The sequence below is a fragment of the Aspergillus aculeatinus genome (genome assembly GCF_003184765.1).
Source record: "Aspergillus aculeatinus CBS 121060 unplaced genomic scaffold BO66scaffold_50, whole genome shotgun sequence".
NCBI lineage: Eukaryota > Fungi > Ascomycota > Eurotiomycetes > Eurotiales > Aspergillaceae > Aspergillus > Aspergillus aculeatinus.
Genome location: NW_020291519.1, coordinates 179016 through 199549, shown reverse-complemented (window position 1 = coordinate 199549; position 20534 = coordinate 179016). Strand labels below are relative to the sequence as shown.

Here is a 20534-nt window from a genome sequence, read left to right as displayed (position 1 = left end):
TTCCACCCCCGCCGACTCCAACAGGAAACTTGTTGCGGGTATACTTACAAATCAAGTGCGACCGATGTGCATCGTGCATTTGGGGGAATTTGTCACACCTGGGCTGAGAGTTGGGAGGTGCCCTGATCTCGCGTGGCGCCGTCCGACTTCGGTACGGAGGAGTTGGAGTATTAGAGGTTGTGTGACGGGATTGAGTATAGATAATCGGATTCTGGGTTGCACACTGCTCTAGCGCAGCATCTACGAAGCTTGAGTCATCCTAGTCTGGCTGCTGCGATTCGGACGGTGAATCAAGGAATGTCCTACAGCCTTCAGACAATCTTGCCCTGAGAGATGTCTAACATTTGAGTTATTACTGACCATACCTTGAGATCTGGTTTGCTGTGGGCTTTGGAGCCTCTTGGATGGTCTCCTGCGCTTAGTAGCCTACGTTATGAGCATGGATGCCAGCTAGTGCTATTTCATCTGTGTCACCCCAACAGTCCCAATGTTGAGTCCTGCAGCACGCCATCTTGCTATAATTCCGAAGGGGATCAGAATTCCAAATTATCTCCGTCGATGGTCTTCAGCTCCTCACTCATGCACCCCAGCCCGTGGGCAAGAGGTCCAGGTGAAGTCGCTCTGTTGGGCTAAGCTTGCGGGGCATCAGAGATGTTTGCTATGTGGGATCGATGCTTAGCCGCTTATGCTGGCAATATCATCAGCCGTCTATTCCACCGGACTTGCATTTTGTTCCAATGCAATTGGTCATGTGTCGTCATAATATATGCAGGGGGGGATGACAGCCCTCAACTGAGCTTAGCAGCCAGCTTCATATCCTCCTTGGTCAACTGATCCCCCTTTTGCCGGACCGCACTCAAGCGGCCCATCTTCAGCAGGCGTGAGATCATCGCCTCGTCCCCAAAGTGGCTGTTGTGTCCAAACTCGGGTTCCTGTGCATACGCCACTCGCGCCACATCCACCATCATCCGAGCGGTCATGCCCCAGACCCGGTACCGCGCCGCCGCGGATCCCTTCTCCTGCTTCTCAAGCTGAGTGAGGAGGTGTTGCTGTTCTTCGTTCTCACCCTTCGGCTTGACCACGTCCTCCGAACGAACTGGAACGAAGAATTGGTGCACTTTTTTGGTAGGTGGTATGCGTTAGCGCCCAGCACAGGCCGATTTCTTCAGCGAAAGTCGCAGACGAAAGAAAAGATAAAAGCTTACTTCTCCACCGACTCTCATGCCACTCCGTCCACGATCCCCGATACCACTGAGGGTCAGTATCGCCCTTGACGCGCAGGAAATCCTGGAAGGGGGCGGTAAACACCGCCGCCACCTCCTTGGCATCCAGCCGGGGGATCAGCGACACCTCGGGGTCGGCGTTCTCGGCCGTGGCCTCGTCGTAGGAATGCAGCAACGCGACACACGGCCGGACCACCAGCTCCGTCCGGGCGAGGTTCGCCGGGAGTTCGCAGAGGTGCTCCACGCGAAAGGGCCGCGGAAGACTGCTGTCCTCCTGCGGCAGACCGATCTCCTCGTAGGCCTCGCGGCGGGCCGTCTGAAAGGGTGATTCGGCCAGAGAATCGGCGCGGCCTCGGTGAATCAGCTCTTGACCATTGCTTAATGTTTCAAAGAACAACATGAACATAACATGTACTCACCACCGGGTAAAGCAGCCTGACCAGCATCTACTCATGATAAATCCATCATTAGCAATCGATAGCACCAAAAACTTTGACCGGCTAATTCCTCCCCGCAGTCCAAAACAGGGGAAGTGAATACAAGAACTCAACGTCTTCGCTCTCATCGTCAGAACCACCCTCAACGCCCCCTCCCGATCCGCATACAGCAGCACCAAGACCGCCGCGCGACGCGACAGCGGAGCGAGGTCGTAGTTCGTCGGCGGCGGCGTATATTGTCTGAGTCTTTCGATGGCGGCCTAGACAATATTTCACAGAAACGTAAACTTGGTCAGTCATGAAAAGACACGCTTGTACTGTGCTGTACTGTAGATCATATTGAGCATGTTGAGAGATTCTGTCAAAGCAAAGTAGAGAGCCCTTTCCTTTGTGTGTTCTGGGCTATTGACAGTCTGACAGTAAGAAGTTGGAGTTGGAGTTGGAGACGGGTGTAGGGTTTGTGTTTGCGTTACGTCATCTTCCCCTTTCCCTTTTAACTTGCCCTGTCTGCGCGTGTAGCAGCACCGGGGTCGGAGGTGAATGGGATGTCTCCATTGGGAGATTGGGATTTAGGGGGAAAACTGGGGGTTGGGTATGGTATTTTTCCGAGATCGAGGGGAAGCAAGCAGCTCTTCGATTTAATCAATGGGGGAAGGTAAGGTACGGTACCTGCGAGACGGGGTTGAGCCGCGGCATCGTGGTCAGGGATCTTCTACGCGTGCCGAAGGATTGAGGATGGGATTGGGGTTGGAACTGGGGATAGGATAGTCGGGCACTGGAATTGAGGCGTGAGTGGAGGTGGAAGTGGAGGTGGAGGTAGAGGCGGGAGGAGGAGGGGCGCATTGCCGTTCTAGATCAAATCGGCATTCGAGTTCTTGTTCCGTGGTCGGGGGGGTAAAGAAAGGAAGATATAAGATGGGAAACGGAACGGAACGAATGGGCTGGATATGGAGATATTGTACTAGGGAATTGGGGTTGGCGTTGGCGTTGGCGAAGGGTCAAGGTGGAGGTGGAGTGGAGGTGGAGTGGCACTGTGGCAGAGGCAGGGCCCGAGTCCGGGGTTTTCGATTGCCGAGGTTGGTGTAGGCGGAAGTGGGAAGTGGGATTGGATTGTCCGCTGGAAGGGAAGAGGAACGACTTACGGTCCACGATAGGAATTAGGCCTATTTAGGTCAGAGGGGACCCCATGTACTGTAACTGCAATGGGTTTGGGATTGAGGCAGGGGATTGATATTGATACAATTAGGGGTATTCAACCGGATTATCTCAGTATCTCCTCAGCTGCCAGGCTGTTGCGGGGGCATCCCAGTCCTCGCCTGAAGCTGCGTTTTGCTCTTATTCGTACTCTTACAGTGCTGATATCCTATACAGCACCCAAAACACGACGGTTCAGTATGAAGTCTATCATATAAGCACTAACTAACACAAGAGTAGAAAAGAAAAGTAGAGTAATATGTCTATATGTCACAGAGGGTCATCAAATTTCGAAAGCAACGCCCACACACAGAGAAAAAAAAAAGATCCAGAGGCAATTCGGCATCGAGTTACAGCCTTCTATTTCTTCTCCTCCTTGGCAGCGGCAGCGGCTTCCTGGGCAGGGCTCTCCTCGACGCGGTCGCCCTCCTTGACGGCCTCGGAGGCCTCGGAGGCCTGCGAGCGCGAGCGGTACTTGACTTCATCCTTGTCGTCGTCGATATCCTCGATATCCTGGGGCGCGGAGACGCCCTTCTCCTCGTTCTCGCTGTTCTGGCTGTTCTCCTCCTCGATGAGCTCCTGCTGCTCCTTGATGACCTCCAGGCGCTGCTTGTTGGTGGCGGCACCCTCGGCGTTGTGGACCTCGAGCTCGATCTCGTGGAAGAGCTCCTCGGGGATGCTCGACAGGACGGACTGCAGGGCCTCGATCTGGGTGGACATCTCGGCCTCCTTACCGCCCTGGGCGTAGACGTAGGCGTTGCTCAGCACCAGGAGCGTGGAGGGGACCCCCTGCTTCAGACGCAGGTCCAGCCAGACGGAGAGGTCCTCGCGCAGGCGGGCCGGGGAGACCCCGTGCGTGCGGATGCCGCGGGAGGCGCACGCCATCTGCAGCTCAGGCACGGACAGCGACTCCACGCCCTCGTAGAAGATGGCCCGGTCGTCGCGCTTGATCTGGCGCATGCGGTGGCGGATCGTGTACCGGAGCATCGCGTCCGTGCCGAACGAGTTGAGGTTCATGTACTTGCAGATGCCCACCAGCTGCGGCCGCGACAGGTTGTCCAGCGTCAGGTCGTCCTTGAAGATCTTGCACACCTTGATCACGTCCTCCGGCGTCGGCGACTCGCCCGTGGTCCGGATCTTCTTGAAGAACTCGGTGAACTCTTCGTTCTTCACCGTCGCCGCCGTCACGGGGAGACCCGATTCCCGCAGCGTGTCCTTCAGGAAGCCCGAGACCTCCTTCCGGGTGGAGCTGAGCTTCAACGCCTTCTTCTCGCGGCCCTTCTGGCCCTCGTAGGTGCTGGGCAGCATGTTGGGGAAGAGCTTCAGGGCGACCGGAAGCAGCAGTTCGGCGAAGGGGATGATGACGAACATGGAGAATGGAACCAGACGTCCCAGATCGGACACCGTTCTGCGAAGCTATTTTCATTGAGAGGCTGGATCAGCAAAGGCGTGTCTCCCTGACCGCACTGGCCGCGGAATCTTGCTGCAGTACTCACCTGGCGATGCTCTCTCCGGCTGAGTTCGTATCCCGCAGCCATCTTCAGCGCAAGGCGAGAACTGATCTTGACCTCAGTGGCCAAAAGCTTCGTACCGTCCCAGTAGTGCTGGGCTTCCTTCTTGATCTTCTGGCCGAGCGTCAACTTCTTCGTCTCCTTCTTCTCATCGGTCTTCTTGTCGGCATCCGTGCTCTTGGCCGTCGTCAATTCATTCGAGATTTCCGTGCCGGATGTCTTAGCGGGGGCCTTGACGGACTGTTCGGACGCAGGAACCACCTGTTTGGCGGGCTGCTGCTGCTGCTCCGCAGCGAGCGGCTTCTTGGCTTGTTCGGCATTGAAGCCGGGGGGAGGGAGAGGGTCAGAGGAAGAGGATGTGGAAGAGGATGACTCGGTGGCATAGCCGCGCTGGTGGGGGACGAGGATCGCAAGGGCCGAGATGTGGGATGGCAGTCCTCTGCCGTTGAGGCGGAGGTTTGCGGCGGTGTTCGCAGCCAACGCTCCGGTCAAACGCGGTCGGACTAGAGACGCATCACATCTGAATTAGCCGTCACATTGGTCGCTAGCAAATTATTCGGTGCTACTGAATTGATCCGCCCAGCGATAAAAGCGGGATAACATACCGACCAGGTTTGTGCGCAGCGCACCACTGCCGCGCATAAGGCTAGCTGACCTCAGTGTGACGGACATGGCGAAGATCTAATTGAAAAAGCTCGGGGCAACGAGCGAGGGCAACAGATATGCACAGCAATGCGAGATCGGAAAGTAGTCTGTAATCCCAGCGAAACACACAGGTATAATTGGAGGCGATAATAGTTTGGAATTCGGGGAGGGAAGTTTGTCGTCGTGGTGTCGTCGGCGAAGGTCTGGAGCAGAAGGTGGCTACTTCACGTGACCTCTCCGGTCTTCGGGGATAAAATGGATTTTGTCGCCGCCGAATCGGGAGCTCCGCCTCGCAGTCCCGTCCGCTTCTTCCTAAATCCCGAGCGAGTCCGCCTTCCTGCGAGTATTTCGGAGAACGTATCCTCCATTGGTGAGTCAGAGCCCGGGCACTCATGCAGACTTAGAGGGATAATAAATATGTCATTGGTTTCAAAAGAAAAATTCATTCAGTCATAATAAGCACAACTTCCGCTCTATCTAATGGCTACATCAAAACGCAGAACTAACTACACACTCGACTAAAATCAGGCTAATCCAGCATTGCTCCAAGTGTAGAAAGGGAAGGAACGACTATCGAGTTGGGTATCGTATTGGAGCCATTCAAAATGCAATCGCGGGCCCAGAGAATGTGCAAGTAAAACCACTAAGACCATAGAGAGTAAATAGTAAACCCTTCGCATAGATAGAAGAATTACGATCTTTCCCGCACGGTGGAGTCGTTGCTGGGAACTGCAGCGCTCTCAACACCAGTAGAAGCCGCAGGGGCATCCAGAAGAGGGATTGCATCAATGCTAGCCTTGTTGGGCTCAGCGCTTCCGGCGGTAGTCGACTCAGCGTGGGCCTTGTCGGCAGAAGATGCGCCCTGGTCAGACGGTAGCAGCATTGGGCTGATGGCTCCCTCGGGAGACGAATGCCACCGCGCCACATCTTTCTTGAGTTCCTCCAGCTCTTTCTGAAAGCGCTTGCCAAAGATGTCAATGTAATATGTGGCACCGTTGTGCACACTAAGAATGAAGAGGGCGGTAAGGAAAGCTCCACTGGCCCACCGAGACCAAAACCAAAGAGGGCACGGGATCATCGTTAGAATCGCGTAGAAATATTGAATCAGCATGAAAGCCGGGGCTTGCAGGGATTCAGGGAGGCTCAAGACGAATTTGCCCAACCAGGTCTTTGCGTAGGACTTGCGGAGCCAGGTGAAGCTGGTCGGGCGCCCGGCAGCAATCTTCTCCGCGCGTCGGACTGTGATAAAGCAGTGATAGGCCGCCTGCCAGATCATGTATGGCACAGTTGCCCACCCCATCATTTCGAGGAGTGTGAAATGGTCGGGAGACCCGGGTTCGCTAAACTTAATAGCATAAATGGCCGGGAACCTTGCTTTCAAAGTGGCGGCAGATGTCAAATGGACCAGACAATGCAGAGTCACCGGTGGCATTATATGGATGAACAGACTATGAGTTCAGCTAAGCAGATGTTCTGATGGACACGGGATTCTAAGAGCGCGCTTACCTGACTACCTTGTCCATACTGTGGAATACCATAGAGTTCCGCCACATGGCAATAGCCACCGCATTGTTGCCAAACGTCAGACAGAAGGTGCTGATGAACAGTCGCTTCGAGCCGGGAAAGACCCAGATGCTCAGCATGCAGAGCAGATTGACAAAGTAGCACAAATCGGCGAGGAAGTAGTGGTAGCCTCGCTTATGGTACCCATAGTATCGAATGGGCATGAAATACGCCAACTGTGCGCTGAACCAGATGTAGAACCACTCCGGCCATCCTCCAAGAAGATAGCCACTGATGAAGATATTGAGGACACCGGCTATGAAGGAGATCTTTTCGCGCAGAGTCACAGTTGCGGTTGCGTTCCATTGCTTGCCCAGTCTCTCCACGCCAGTCTTCATGCGCCGACGATACTTGTCAAGCCGCTCATCGGCCGTCGGAACCCTTCTTTTCCATTCTCCCACGACACGTTCTTTAGCATTCAAAGAGGACGACTTGAGTTTCTCGCGTTGTTTCTGCACCTTTGCCTTCTGTGCATTCAAAGCTTGCTGCAGCTTCTCCAGCCTCTGGGATAGAGAGAAATTGTCCAGCAGATCGAAGACGCTCAGCTGGTCCAGGGCCGGAAACGTCTCCCAGTCATCATGATAGGAGAAGGAGGGGTTGCGCGAAAGTCGACCAGGTGAAGCTGGCGGTGAGTAGAAGGTATCGGGGGTTCCTGGAGCTTCGTCCGCGTCGGACAGCTCTTCAGCCATCGCGGCCTGAAGGGCAGGAGAGTCGCCGCTGACTAGCGACTCTGTCTTTCTGAGTTCGGAGGATCCACTGCCTTCCTCCATCATGAGTCTCTGTTCGAAGGAGAAAATCGTAGGGCCGTCACGGTTGTGTGGATAAGGCCGGCTGAGAAAACGACCTATAGTTAGCATTCCCATCTTGACTGGCTGCGATCCCAAATCTTCCGAGCAACTCGCAAAGGTGCAAGTGATGGTAGAAAACTGAAGATTGGAGTGAAAGTTTGGGGTAAAGGGTTTTTATTGAATTGGGGCATGGTGGACAAATGCACGAGCAATTGACATACTGATAGGGGGCGGCAGATGATGTGCACCTAGGATCGGGGAAACTGATAAGGTAAGGTCGTACCAAGGTTGGTAACGATCCAATAAGTGAATGCGGAGGAGAATTTGGATGAGGAGTCCAGCCAGTGTGCTTCAGTACTGAAGGCGCATGACCGTAGCGGCAGATGTTGATCCAAGGGTCTTGAGGAGGAAGAAGAGAAAGAAAATGGGGGGAGTTAACAGCAAGTGAGAAGGATGAGAATCTGGGTGTGCACGCGTTGACGTAGCTGGTTGGCCCGGGCGAGCCTGTTTGGGTTGCAGCCTCAGGCTGTTCACCGCATCGATGGAATTCATGGATGATGATCGGATGCAGTGGAGTCCAACGGCCCGCTCCAAACCAATAGCCAAAGTGCCTGTCCCCACATGGCTTCTCAACCCCCGGAATCCTTCCTGCCTCAGGCTATCTAGTCAATCAACACCTCGTCGATTGAACAGTGTCTCAGATGTAAATCAGGCAAGGGTCAATCTGTCGGACTAAGCTCTACGATACGCGGGCATGACTATATTATGGTTTGAAGGACTCAGAGCTGTTGTCCTGGTCGTATCATTACATAGTTCTTGAAACCCTGACATGTATGTATATACAACCTTGCAGATAAAAACTCACCTAGATCAATGATGGTCCCCGCAGAGATACAGCAAACAAAAGAGTGTCAGGAAGAAAGCAGCAAGGTAGCCGGAAGGCACAGACTTTATTATGAGAGCCAGCTTGTGATACATGCAGCACTCACAAGGAAAGCTCCCGCCCGTTCCAATGACAGTGATCAGTAACCATTGTATGGAAGGGTGGCCCAGTAGCTCGAAGTGGCACTCTGCCCACCGGGCGGATGTGCCACTTGCTGCGCGAAATATTCTGGCAAGCTTTGAGACACAGTAGATTGCATGTCTCGAAACGCACCAGGATCTCTATTTGACTTTGAGGTGCCACCGATGTCAGCTGGTTCTTTTGACAAACCGTTGTCCAGAGAAACTGCACGGCTGACTGTAGAAGATGACGCCGGAGAGAGAGAGAAGCAAGCACTTGGGCTTGCCGAGCCCTTCTCTGATAACGATGGGCTTCTGTCACTTGACTGGAACAATCTCTGGGGATGATCACTGTCTAGGCTCCGCTCCGCAGCCTCTGCTATCTTCTCTGTATCTGGAGAGAATCGTGTCGCGTGGGAATTGATAGACTTGCGGATAGTTTCAACAGCAGAGCAAGAGTCGTTTGTCGACTCCTGTAACTCAGGGACATGGCATTGATCAGCAAGGTGAGCATGAAAGACGCGCACTGTTGTGTCACCACCTGTAGGATATTGTTAGCCCCTGGTTCGAATCGAGCGTGTAATCTCGGCTGTAACGTACTGATCTTTCCGTCCAAGTATAATTCTTCCATTTTCCGAACATAGAAGATCTCGTCCAAGACATCTTGCCGCCTCGTGGGCTGAATCTGACGTTTCACATCCTGGCCTGCCTCCTGGAGTTTTTCGGCTGTCACTCCCTTACTGTCTTTCAGATTACACAGGATATGCACAAGCAACTTGATCCGCTCTAAGAGCCGAAGGGTGTTAGCATCGCATCAACTATATTAACAATAAAGTCTGATCTCACCAGGCTTGAACAGGTGGTCGGGCTCTTTATGTGTCACCCCAGCCGGCCACCAGTTGGGCTTGGTTAGCTCAGGGTCCATCCTCTGTGAAGCAGAAGCCGACGTTCGTCGGCCATTATACGGATGATTGACCTGCTTGCGGGGCTCTACTAGTTTGATGAATGCTTTGGCAATCACCCTGCAGTTCAGCTGTTGGAATTTGTCAAAAGCCCTTTCGTAGTAGTGCCGAAGGGTTTCAGTGTCCCCCAGTCGAAGGATTGTTGCTCTTGTTTCTGAGCTCTGCTCATTTTCCGACGTCGAACCTAGAGCTGAAGCTGGATCGGTCTGTCTTGAACTCCTTCGGGGACGCTTGAAACGCAAGGACACCAAGTCACAGGGTATGAGTCCGGCCGGTCTTGTTGTGGTTAGATGATGGGGCCAGGAAGAGGAAGAGGAAGAGGAAGAGGAAGAGTAAGTCGCCGCCGCTTCATCTCCAGACATGTGACCTAAAGAATTGTCTGCTCGGAACACACCTCTTCATTACTGATGCGTTCCTTCTCCGACAGACGGACCTCTGACTTACTCGTATTCAGCTGCCATGCTGAGGCCACAGACCTCAGGAATCTCCCCTGCACCTCCTCTGTGAATATCTCTCTCTCTCCCCCTGCAATGGAAGGGGACCCTTCTGAGCGGAGTTGTCCACTATGGTCAATATACAGCACCGCATAATGGGAACAGCGCAAGGCAGAAGCCAGTCGTTGCATGTCCTATGCAAATCATGTCATAAGTCAGATGACACATCGTTTCTCCGGCGGTTTGGGGGGGAATCCCTTACCGTGTGGCTCGACTGAGCAGTCATATCGTGGGACGACAGCAGATGCTCACGGTCCGACCCTTTAGCTTCCATCAGCCGATTTGTTGCAACCACTTCACAGTTTGGACTTGTCATACCTTCAAGATACAAGGGTCACTGCGTCCAATGATGCCGGTTGTCTTTGTGTATAAATGGAAAGCGGCCCACTCGGATAACTTGGAAACTGTGATATTGCGCCAGCAGATACAGGTATTTCTTCGTGAACAGAAGCTCCAAGGGTAGTAAATTGAGATGTATCTTAAGCTCAATTCTCCAGGTCTTGAGCAACAGGTTATATAGGCGCGCTGCCACCATGTATCGCAGAGAAGGCGCCGACTGAAACTTCCCATCGGGGTCGACGATCGAGAGCAATACGAGGCCCGAACAAAAGTACCTGTGTCGACATTGGATTACACTTGACCCTGTCAGTGGGGTTTAACCCAGCCCGGTGGCGGTTCTGACGTGCAAAACTAATGCAAGGATAACAAATACCCACAGGCAGAGGCCAGGCACTATTGCACACAAGACTTTGTCATGCTCCGCATACTATAGCCTAACCCCGGTACGAGTATGGTGCCTGATGGATTTACCTTCTTTATTTGCCTCCAAATTTCCGGTTTTGTGTCATCCAAGATTGCATATGGCTGCCTCAGCTCCTCCCGGCGCCCAAACTAAGACTCAATCTGGTGATGTCAAATAGATGTATTCGTCCGACTGCATCATGCAGAAGCACACTATCAATATTTTGCGAGGTCGCGCCAACGGCGCATGGCACAGCGAGGTCTACCTCGGGGGCATTCTGGCGGTGGATTCGCAGCTTTGGGAAGAATGCGAGCATGCCTGGCCGCAAAACCGCAAGGACCTCCGATATGAGTACAGTCGCACAGGCAAACGGCCCTGAAGGTCCAGAACAGGATGACGAGATACGGAGCCATTATCTCTACCTAGTCCCGGTTTTCACCCGAGGCGTATGTTACGAGTACATCTACTGGTACTTCATCTCAAACTGCGATCGGCGAGTACGCTTGGCTCCAATGTTCACAATTTGAGAGAGACAAGCGTCTCGTCCAATTATCATCTGATTTGGCTATTTTTCTGATTATCTGCGACACCAATGGCGTACGCAACTGATGTCCAAAACCAAACTTCCTGCAAGAATCAGCAGCTAATTCGCTATTTCTAGCAGCGAAGATCACATGGCTTCGGAAAGTACTCGGAACCCATAATCGGAACTTGATGATAGGCTGCTGCTGTCAATTGCTGCCATCCTTGTGGCATGTTGGTGCTACGGCAAGTCACTTACTATCTCCGTACAGGAATAGTATCGCTAGAGTGACAGTTGACCGACTCTGACTTCGGCTTTCCACCAGTGGGAATAATTCCATGCTTCAGGTCACTCTGGATTAACTTCGCTGATGTTTTCGATTTAATCTCTGCCCTAGGAGCTAGCGCGCTTATTGCGGAGGTTGGGCGTAACCCACTGTACCTGGGTGTCAGAGCGAGCTCGTAGCCTGACCGCTGATCGCACTGATACTTTTTTTTCCCAGTCGCTTTCATGGATGGCTCAACAACAAGGTTTCAAACTGTAACGCAGTGTCCCTTAGTGGCGCACGGAACCGACCTCAGTTTCCCGATAGGCTTGTGCGATCTCGAGCTTGTATGTCGGTCGATCCAGATCTTACCCTCGAGACCACTCTTCAGAGTGCTCTTCGAACAGACCAAAGAGGAAACTCCAGGGCCACGAATTGAATAGCATCCAGTTGCCTTCAATTGCATTGTTTCTGGCGAACAATCGATGCAACGGCAATCGCGGATCTGGCATCCGACTATGACGATTGGCCCAAGGCATTTTCACCGATCCTGCAGTCAGAACGGTCAAGGGAGGTAGCAAACATAGAGCTCCCTTGGAAAGCTGATTGCCGATCGACTTGCATACTAACCTGCTAACCTACTGTTGCAGTAACTCAATCGGGAAAAGTCAATGAATGATGCAACAGGGAAGATAAGTTAACTACGGAGTACTCCAGTACTACTGTAAGTAAGCAAGTAACGGCCGTCTTGACTCGGGTGCGGGGAAGTTGGCAATGAATCCAACCCTTCTTCGTCGACTTCATTTCCAAGCAAACAACTCGCCACTCTCTCCTTCAGGAGCATCTGTCAATTCTATCTCATCACACTTTCTTTCTCGTCAAGGTCATGGAACGCGATTGCCCTTCTGGGAGACCTGCAGCCAGCAAAACATCCCCGTCCGTACAGAATTATGCGGGAGTGTATTCTTCCAGGAATTTCGACATAGTGGCTTGCAGAATTCGGGATCTGAGCACTCACTGCTTCACACGGGCCAAGCCAAAAAAGACCACATCTCTTCGAAAATAATGACAGTGCCATGTGTCATGATCATTCCTACCATGGCGCTGGAATGACTTGCCAAGCCGATCCATAAGCGATCAAAGTTATGCAGAAGTGACCTGTCTTTCGGTTCGTGATGGGGACTCTCTACCGGTAGCTGATCCGCTGCAGGAAGAAAAAAGTGATCAATCGAGCTGTGTGTGTGTGTTCTGGTCCACCGCGTAAGGCATCCATCCGTCCTCCGAAGTCTATCCAGCAATGCCATAGCCAGGTCTGTGGCCCCGAGAGTTTACATATCGCACCACTAATCCGGACTTAGAGTTTTCTGTACACCGATCATTTGATCTGTCGACTCCCCTTTCCACGCAACGGAGGATACGGGATAAAACTGATTATTGACTCCACACACAAGCTCACGTCCCGCTGTGGCTGGGCTTTCAGCGACGACTCACCACTGACAGGAATCATGTTATGTTTAGCTCATCCGGAATTGACTATTGAGTTCTGCCTTACTGGGATTGGGGCCAAATGCTCCGAAACTTCGGTCTGGTCATGGATCGACCAGGAACTCCACCCCATTGCCTTCTCCATGGCTCTGAAACATGATGGGCAGGCTTTTGACGTCAAAGCTCGGCCTCATTCAACGCGAAGGTCGATGATCACGATGGTAGACGTGCTTGCCTCTCCTGATCGGCTGGCAGAACGGAGTCCGTCACTCCGTACATCAGATTGAATGCTTTACGGGAGTGGGCCACGAAGTCAGGAAAACAGGTGGATGTGGTGCATCCTGAGGTAAGTTACGAGGAATACAGGGTAACTTCGTGGACATGGATCGACAGCTCCAGCTCGACAAGACGTGGCTTAGCATCGTGAGACGCGCGAGCCCCTGTTGAGAGCCCAGTATTCAATTCTCTGCAACGATGCGCACCTTTCCAGTGCTTGCTATAAGGCTGCTGCAAACACGGCAGCCTGCTTTGCCATGCTCGACAATCTGAAGAGCAACCCCCTCTTGGAAAGCCATCCATCCTGCCTTCACTATCCGAAAGTCTGACTCCTACCACGTCAAGAGAGCAGCGCTCGAATAAGGAACCTCGATGCTCACTGTTCCGTCTCTGCTAACCGAAACTGTCTCCCCCGCCGTGATGTTTGCCAAACGCACAGGCTTCCCATTGTTCAGTTCATAATTGTACGACAATCCATCCCAGGTGATCCCCGTGATAGCGTCACTACCGTTAGCTATCAGCCGCTGCACTGAGACAGTAATTCCAGCAGCAGCTGAGGGCACTTGAAAAACATAAGACGCGTTGGGTCGTTGGCTGCTGCCCGTCGTTGTCGACCCGGTGTAATTGAACTCCACCAGGTTGATGACAGCAATCCGGGCCAAGCCACCGCTCACGTACGCGGCATATGCGGCCTCGGTGTCCCGCTTCAGCGGAAGGTTGGCGATCTGGACATCGTCCTTCTCGCCGCCCTCGCCGCCGTGGAGCATAGCCGCCACCATGACGTTGCCGTAGTAGGGCGCCTTGGTGCCAATGGTGGTTCTGTTCGTGTTGACCGGCTGCCAGGAGGCGTACCGAAAGTCGCGTCCCTGGTGCATGTGGGTTCGTCGGATGTTCTGCGACGCGCAGTAGAGGTTGAAGTCGACACCCCAGAGCGCCGCGCCGAATGAATTGGAGAGCCCCGACGCGCCTTCGTTGTACAACGAATTGGTCTCCCCCAAGATATACGGGATATGCGTGGTCAGGTTTTTTTCAAGCAGGATGGTCGAGACATTGACATGCTGCGCGACGCTCTGGACCGTCATCGTATGGTTCATTAGTGTCTTCTGCAGTGTAACGCCCGGTTGCGTGGCGCCGCCAATGTAACTATGCCAAACTGTCTGTCAGTACACCGGCAGGCTCCCCACACACACTCTGAGCGAACAGCAAAACCAAACCAAAAGAGAGAGAGAGAGAGAGAGAGAGAGAGAGACGCACTTATGCTCCGAATTTAGCGCGATATTCCCCTTCCTGTCAAACCCATTCTCCCACGTCACCACGGGGTTCAAACTATTGGAGACCCCCGCAAACGACGGCGCGATATACTTGGCGTTAGCGAATTCCTCCCCGCCGGCGCACGACGCCCGCATCTTCTGCTGGATGGCCGTCGTCTTATTCACCCACTCATTCACGTAGTCCCGCTCCGTCCAGGTGGGGGGCCGCACCGCCCCCTGCGCCGAGGTCTTGTAGAGATCGGGCTCGTTGCCCAGCTCCCAGTAGGCCAGCTTGCCCCCGGCCAGCGCCTCGCACACCAGCGGCACCGTCTCCAGCAGCTGTGCGAACTGCGCCGAGGTGTTCCGGCCCAGGTTGAAGCCGTGGATGAACCGGGCTCCCGGCCAGGTCGAGTAGGATTCGAAGTACGAGGGCCCGATCGTCAGGAGCAGGGGATAGTCCGTGCTGATGCTGGGGACATAGGTGCCGTTCGTCGCGGTGGGGAGGGTCGGGTCGTAGAGGGCGAAGTCTCTTTTCTGGGTGTGAACAAGAGATATCCAAGCAGATGCAGAGGCAAAGACTTACTGCGTAATCCCTCCCACCCGAATAAAAGGCTTCACCCCCTCCAACTCGGCCAGATTATCCAACAAGTTATTTGAGAAGGTGTTCGGATGAGATCGATTTCCTTGGATCATCTGGTCTTAGCCGTGAATTCTTTGTTGCACACACCACCCAAACCATCCCCACCCCAGAAACACAAAAAAAGGGCATATCCCATCTTCCCCCCCCCCCCCATCATACTACACCAATCCCACAAAAAGAAAGGGCAAGAGGAGGGAAAATCATACCCGCATAATCCGGAAAAAAGACAAACTCAATCGAGAACGACACAAACGGATGCAAGACGGGCAAGCCAGCGGATTCGGGAACGGATTGGCTCACGACGATGACAGAAGAAGAAGAGGAGGAGTTGTTAGGTGATGTGACGGCTGGAGCTGCGGTGACGGTAGTGCTCAGCGCCGCTAGGGCTGCGGTGAGTAGCTGGCGATGGTAGTGGTGGAGGAGGATCATTGTTGCTGTTTTTGATTTCGTATAGTCTTGGGGTAGATCAAGAGGGATCTGGGGTATAGGTCGTTTATGTATATAGACGTAAATAAAGCTGCCAGTGTAGTGGTCCCCGACATGTACTCATGGTGGAACATTTGCGTCCTATGGTCCGGGGGTATATATACCATTGCATCCTGTGCAGCTCCGCGGCTATGGAACGGGCAAGAGAAGGCCATTGACTCGCCTGCAATGAACGCAAGTGCGATGTAACTTCATAAGGATCATTAGGGGTTTATTGGCGGAGTTGAGGCCGGAATTCTTCCGGGGGTCAGGGATTAAAGAGAGCTGGAGATGAAAGGGTCTGCGGGGATGGCGGGGGTGGGAGGGACGATCTTTGGGGGTTGGGGGTTCACTTCACTTGCGAGAGGCTAGAGCTCTGCTGTCGAAACTGGCTGTGTGTCGTGTCGTAAGATCCGGACTTCTCTCCGTGATCGGAGTAAGGTCGAAAAGTGTCTGGCCTAGAAGACGAACCGGGGTGGAAATCAGGAAAAGCAGAAAGAAAAGTCCCATTAATCCGTTGCACGATAGCTAAAACCATTTTGCTCATCAAAGAAAGAAACAACAAGACCAGACCAGAGAATGATATATTCTACACATCACACCAGAGTCAAGTAGCCCAGTCCACTCCACCCAGTCTTTCCGAATCATCGTTTAGTTGTATTTACGGAGCTGCACGAACGGAAGCAATTAGTGTCCCATCAACCATGGAATCCGGGAAAAAGAAGGGTTCTCACATCAAGAGTCAAAGATTTACTGCTGTTTTCCACCTGATCTCGGTAGATTCCAACCAGGGCTTCACTGTTCTGGAACAGTCCGTTCTTCAGACTGATGACGATAAACTGCATGCCCGGAGCAGCGTGGTCGTGGATATAGTTGGCAATACGAGCAACGTTGGTGTTGTCGAGGGCGGCATCGACTTCGTCCAGCACGAAGAAGGGTGACGGTTGGTAGGAGTGGATCGCAAATAACAGAGCCAGAGCGGCCATAGTCTTCTCTCCACCGGACAGATGTTCCATGTCCCGGAAACGCTTCAGCGGAGGCATGGCGTGGTACTTGATACCGTCGAGGTAGGGCTCGTCCGAGTCCTCGATATCCAGGTAACTGCCATTCTGTTAGCACAGGGTCGAATGGAAGGTGCTCCAATCAGGCTTACGCTTGGCCGCCCAGTGGATAGTTTGCGCTCTTCGTCAATTCGCGATAAATCGGACCGATTTGCTCGGAGATGTGAGAGAAGGCTTTGTTGAAGAGATCTGACCGCTGGCGCATCACATCTTCAAACTCGTCCTTCGCCTTCCGAGCCCGCTTCCGAGCATCTTCAAAGTCCTTCTCCGTGGCTCGAAGCTTGTTCTCCACGCTCTCTAACCGCTCCATAGCGCGTGTATTAGGTGCCATCTTGTCCAACTCGCTGTTGAGAGACCGGACCTTCTCGAGCAGTTCTTCTTCGAGCTTCTCGTCATCCTCCTTTAATCGAATTAGTGAAAAGTCTAATAGATCTGACGCCGAGTAACCTACCTCTTTGAGGGTGTCTCCAAGAGAGTCGAAGTCAACCTCGATGCCATAGTCCTGAACGGTAAAGGCGTCTCCAACCCCGTTGGCATCTTCATCCACGTCCATGGCGTCTGGATCCGCTGCTTGCATCAAATCGTCAATGGGAAGCTGATCCAGGGGGTTGGAGTCGTCTGTCAGCGGGATATCGATATCTTCCAGCTTACAACGCCGGAGAAGAGCGTAACGACTGGACGAATTGCGTTGTATCTCTGCCTCAAGGGCATTGACATTCTTCAAAGTGCCCTCAACTTCTCTGGTGTGCTTCTGAAGCTCCCTCCGGTGATGTGTCAGGTTCTCCGCCGACTGAGCATATGCCTCCTTCTGCTCCTCGAGCCGTTCTCGAAGAACGTCAAGTTCAGCATTGTACTCATCCATTTGGTTTCTGATGCGCTCCTGTTCGGCCTGAAGCTCCTGGATTAACTCCTCGTCACGTTGGTGCTGTGCTTGAAGGCTAGCAACGCGGTCGATCGTAGCCTGCAGTCGCTGCCGCTCAAAGCTTAGCTGGTTCTCAATCCTGCTCTTCTGCGTCGTGAATTCGAGCTTCTTTTGAGCTGCCTCCTCCTGTAATGATCCCTGCTGAACTTCGTACTCGCGGATGTTGGCATAGCCCAAACGTTTGCAGAACTTTTTGTACACTTCATCCTCTACGCTGCTGACCTTCTGTTGAGATGCTGCAATAGTCTCATCGAGTTCCTGTAGTGAATCCTCGCGCTCAGACAGCTTCGGTCGCATTTCTTCGAGCTGACTTCTGACGAATTCTAGTTCGCTGTGTTTGCTCTCGAGGTTTCTCTCGAGTGCTTTGAGCTCGTCCCGAGCGTAGGCAAGACGTTGCTCCAGGCCAACCAAGTCACCTTGTAGCGTCTCCTCTTCGGTGCCGCGGCGATGGCCCTTGGGTAGGTTGGCAAGATCGGCCAACAGCTTGTCTTTGAGCTTGTACAGATTCTCCACCTCAGAGTCCTCCCAGCGCTTGGAGTGCTGCTGAGGCCCTTTACCACCGGTCATCAAACCGCCCTTGTGAATTACAGTGCCATCGAGCGTGACGGCCTTGGCATCCACGTTTCTCTCATAGCAAAGATATTTGGCGGTCGCTAGATCATCGCACACGATTGCATTCCCGCATGCGTAGCTAATAGCTCTGGCAACCGAGTCATCATAGTCGACGGTCTCGATAGCCGGACGCATTCCGCGGTGGAGGCCCTTTAGGTTCGAGTTAAAGGCCTTGACCTGGATCGTCTCGAGTGGGATAAAGGTAGCCTGGCCGGCTCTTTGGTCGCGGAGGTGCTGAATACACTCCTTAGCTGTCTTCTCATTGTCAACAACAATCGCGTCAAAGTGCCGACCCAGGACAGTGCTAACTGCCTCGGAGTACTTCTTCTGCTTGGGCTTGCAAAGGTCACTGACGCGGCCCTTGACTCCCGGAAAAATGCGCTTGAGGGTCGAAATCAGTTCCTTGGCTCTGATCTCTCTCTCAGACTGCTTCCTCCCATCATCTGCGTCCAGCAGTTTCTTCAGGACGACCTGCAACTTTTCTTCCAATTCCGTTCGCATCCGTGATACACGCAGGCGCTCAGAAGACACAGCATTGAGTTCCTTCTTCTTGCGGTCAATCTCCTTGGAAGTTGTCTTGACTGTGTCGTTGAGGGCAGTTTTGCGTTGGGCCAAGGTCTGCGTCTCAGATTCCAAGGTCTTGAATTGCCAATCGGCCCCTTCGAATTTGCTCTTGAGGCTGTTCAGGGCTTCGGCTTCGGTCTTCCGCTGACGGCGCAGGTTGTCGAGGTTCAGTTGCTCAGCAGACGATCTCTTGCTGACCTCTTCCTTGAGCTTTTCGTACTCGTGCAAGTCAGCCTCACTCAGCTGGCCGCCCTGCTTGCTCATCGTCTTCTGCCATTCTGCCTCCCACTGGGCCCGCGCCTTCTCGACAACCTTGAGATCCTTCTCCAGCTGTTTCACATTCGCCGATTGAGTATCTTTTTCGCGGGTAATTTCTGCGATACGAGAAGCAAAGCGTTCGACCTTCTTCCTGGTGATATCGACCTTCTCATCAACGGGGACGAGGGCGTTGGCAGCCTCTTCAATGTCCTTCTCTTTCTTGACAATGTTCCTCTCCGCCTTGGCGACATCCCGACCGACCATGGCGTGGCTCTTCTTCGCGTCCTCGACATTCTTCTCGTACTTCTCAACACCGCGGCGGAACTCCTTCAGCTCATCCTGGTACTTCAAGATATCCGCACTGGATGCGTCGATCAGGCGCTGGAAATGGAAGAGCTTCCACAGAATGTGCGTGATGATCGCTTGATCGCGTTCCTCGGCCTTTCTGGCGTAGTTCTCTGCTTCCCGCTTCTGTTCCTGGTACTGTTTGATCTCCGAGTTGATCCCGCGGCGGCGGTTCAGCTGCACGGTCTGTGATTCCGCAGCCTCCTCAGCCTCCGCTTTCAACCGTTCATACTCAGCCTTGTACTCCAAACTGCCCGAGATCTGCTCGATCAACCGCGTCAGGTCCTTGGGGGACTGCGATGCGATCGCCTCGACGTCACCCTGGAAGACGAGGAAGTTGCGCGCTTTAATCAGGATGTTCTCGGCCTCGAGCGCCTCGTTGTACTGCTGCGCGGTGACCGCGCGGTTGTTGATGCGGTACTCGCTGACACCCCCGCTGGTGATCGACCGCCGCCATTGCTGTTCCTCGCCCGCATCGTCCTCGTACACCGCCATGACCCATGCGGTCCGGGGGTCATTCGATCCGGTCGGGTCCTGGGACTGTTCGCCGTCGATCTCGTCTTCGGGCTGTTCCTCCCCATCCGCCGCCCCGTCGATGGCATTGCCGTTCGCATCCACCTTGGATGTCCGCAGGACACGACCGCGGTAGACTAGGTCGCGGAGGTTCGTAGATCGCAGATGAGATGATTTGATACCTAGAACGAACGAGATCGCATCCATCCTGAGATTGATTGTCAGCATAAACTTTCCCTTCGCGATGCGTGTTCCGCGGAGGCATTCATTCCGAGGTGGGTGGGAAAACGCACGAGTTCGATTTGCCGGACCCGTTGGGCCCGATGATGGATGTGAAGTACGCATCGCCGAAGAGGAGGGTGTGGTGACCCTTATAGGATTTGAAGTCTGATGTGGAGGTCAGTGGGTGGTATGGGGTGTCAATCAAATGAGGTTCTGCATACTAAAAAGCTCGAGTCGGATGAGCTTCCCCATTTTGCGATAGAGGGGTCGCGCGTTGCTGCGACCGCGCGAGAGGACGGATTCAGAAATGCAAATATCGGATGCAGAGGAAATGGAGGAGCTGCGCCCACCACGGAATGGGGAGAAGGCTGGATTAGCCCGGGCTGCACGGAGCAAGTGTGGAGGGGCTCGCGCAGCATTCACTACTTTGGTTATCTCGAAGTCGCGTCACGGACGGTTGATTGATTGGGGGGGCGGAAGACGCGCTGCGGAGAGGGTCACGTGGCTGCCATATTTACTTCCACCAAGTCCATTGTATCGACTCTAGTTACTACGCCTATCCTCTACTTACT

The 20534-nt window shown here is 53.5% G+C and overlaps 6 protein-coding genes across 6 annotated transcripts; all 6 read right to left on the bottom strand.

Annotated features, from left to right (window-relative positions):
* Positions 1-380: 380 nt before the first annotated feature.
* BO66DRAFT_394636 (NUDIX hydrolase) lies at positions 381-2639 on the bottom strand. The gene is made up of 5 exons (XM_025648037.1): positions 2330-2639; positions 1764-1920; positions 1643-1669; positions 1206-1574; positions 381-1117 (listed from the first exon to the last, which is right to left on the bottom strand). Exons 1-5 carry the CDS (start codon positions 2501-2503, stop codon positions 789-791), a joined length of 1056 nt encoding a protein of 351 aa, XP_025500320.1. The 5' UTR covers positions 2504-2639; the 3' UTR covers positions 381-788.
* Positions 2640-3061: 422 nt separating this feature from the next.
* Positions 3062-5037, bottom strand: BO66DRAFT_474229 (MRS7 family protein; the record flags this gene model as incomplete). The annotated part of the gene is made up of 3 exons (XM_025653124.1): positions 3062-4270; positions 4351-4868; positions 4971-5037. The coding sequence occupies 3 exons, from the start codon at positions 5035-5037 to the stop codon at positions 3215-3217; spliced, it is 1641 nt and encodes a 546-aa protein (XP_025500319.1). The 3' UTR covers positions 3062-3214.
* Positions 5038-5445: 408 nt separating this feature from the next.
* On the bottom strand, positions 5446-7706 carry BO66DRAFT_394633 (glycerophosphocholine acyltransferase). Its single transcript, XM_025648036.1, has 2 exons — positions 6517-7706; positions 5446-6458 (listed from the first exon to the last, which is right to left on the bottom strand). The coding sequence occupies exons 1-2, from the start codon at positions 7341-7343 to the stop codon at positions 5702-5704; spliced, it is 1584 nt and encodes a 527-aa protein (XP_025500318.1). The 5' UTR covers positions 7344-7706; the 3' UTR covers positions 5446-5701.
* Positions 7707-8383: 677 nt separating this feature from the next.
* BO66DRAFT_404695 (DUF2841 domain-containing protein) lies at positions 8384-10045 on the bottom strand (the record flags this gene model as incomplete). Its single annotated transcript, XM_025648950.1, has 5 exons — positions 8384-8904; positions 8964-9149; positions 9210-9692; positions 9770-9953; positions 10022-10045. 5 exons carry the CDS (start codon positions 10043-10045, stop codon positions 8384-8386), a joined length of 1398 nt encoding a protein of 465 aa, XP_025500317.1.
* Positions 10046-13165: 3120 nt separating this feature from the next.
* On the bottom strand, positions 13166-15753 carry BO66DRAFT_356906 (glycosyl hydrolase family 79 C-terminal domain-containing protein). The gene is made up of 4 exons (XM_025644891.1): positions 15207-15753; positions 14944-15043; positions 14365-14889; positions 13166-14253 (listed from the first exon to the last, which is right to left on the bottom strand). The coding sequence occupies exons 1-4, from the start codon at positions 15427-15429 to the stop codon at positions 13443-13445; spliced, it is 1659 nt and encodes a 552-aa protein (XP_025500316.1). The 5' UTR covers positions 15430-15753; the 3' UTR covers positions 13166-13442.
* A 215-nt stretch (positions 15754-15968) lies between these two features.
* On the bottom strand, positions 15969-20366 carry BO66DRAFT_474226 (cohesin subunit SMC1). Its single transcript, XM_025653123.1, has 6 exons — positions 20184-20366; positions 20034-20127; positions 16978-19948; positions 16619-16926; positions 16200-16566; positions 15969-16134 (listed from the first exon to the last, which is right to left on the bottom strand). Exons 1-6 carry the CDS (start codon positions 20212-20214, stop codon positions 16117-16119), a joined length of 3789 nt encoding a protein of 1262 aa, XP_025500315.1. The 5' UTR covers positions 20215-20366; the 3' UTR covers positions 15969-16116.
* Between the last annotated feature and the right edge of the window lie 168 nt (positions 20367-20534).

What these genes read in the sequence shown, in the direction of transcription:
- BO66DRAFT_394636 (XM_025648037.1), bottom strand. Translation starts at nt 2,503, where the DNA reads ATGCGCCCCTCCTCCTCCCGCCTCTACCTCCACCTCCACTTCCACCTC. An exon ending in GGCTCAACCCCGTCTCGCAG is followed by an intron (nt 1,921 to 2,329) that starts GTACCGTACCTT and finishes AATATTGTCTAG; the next exon opens with GCCGCCATCGAAAGACTCAG. An exon ending in TCAGGCTGCTTTACCCGGTG is followed by an intron (nt 1,575 to 1,642) that starts GTGAGTACATGT and finishes TGATTCACCGAG; the next exon opens with GCCGCGCCGATTCTCTGGCC.
- BO66DRAFT_394633 (XM_025648036.1), bottom strand. Translation starts at nt 7,343, where the DNA reads ATGGAGGAAGGCAGTGGATCCTCCGAACTCAGAAAGACAGAGTCGCTA. An exon ending in AGTATGGACAAGGTAGTCAG is followed by an intron (nt 6,459 to 6,516) that starts GTAAGCGCGCTC and finishes CTGAACTCATAG; the next exon opens with TCTGTTCATCCATATAATGC.
- BO66DRAFT_356906 (XM_025644891.1), bottom strand. Translation starts at nt 15,429, where the DNA reads ATGATCCTCCTCCACCACTACCATCGCCAGCTACTCACCGCAGCCCTA. An exon ending in CTTTTTTCCGGATTATGCGG is followed by an intron (nt 15,044 to 15,206) that starts GTATGATTTTCC and finishes AGATGATCCAAG; the next exon opens with GAAATCGATCTCATCCGAAC. An exon ending in CGGGTGGGAGGGATTACGCA is followed by an intron (nt 14,890 to 14,943) that starts GTAAGTCTTTGC and finishes CACCCAGAAAAG; the next exon opens with AGACTTCGCCCTCTACGACC.
- BO66DRAFT_474226 (XM_025653123.1), bottom strand. Translation starts at nt 20,214, where the DNA reads ATGGGGAAGCTCATCCGACTCGAGCTTTTTA. An exon ending in CATCCGACTCGAGCTTTTTA is followed by an intron (nt 20,128 to 20,183) that starts GTATGCAGAACC and finishes CCTCCACATCAG; the next exon opens with ACTTCAAATCCTATAAGGGT. An exon ending in GGGTCCGGCAAATCGAACTC is followed by an intron (nt 19,949 to 20,033) that starts GTGCGTTTTCCC and finishes AATCAATCTCAG; the next exon opens with GATGGATGCGATCTCGTTCG.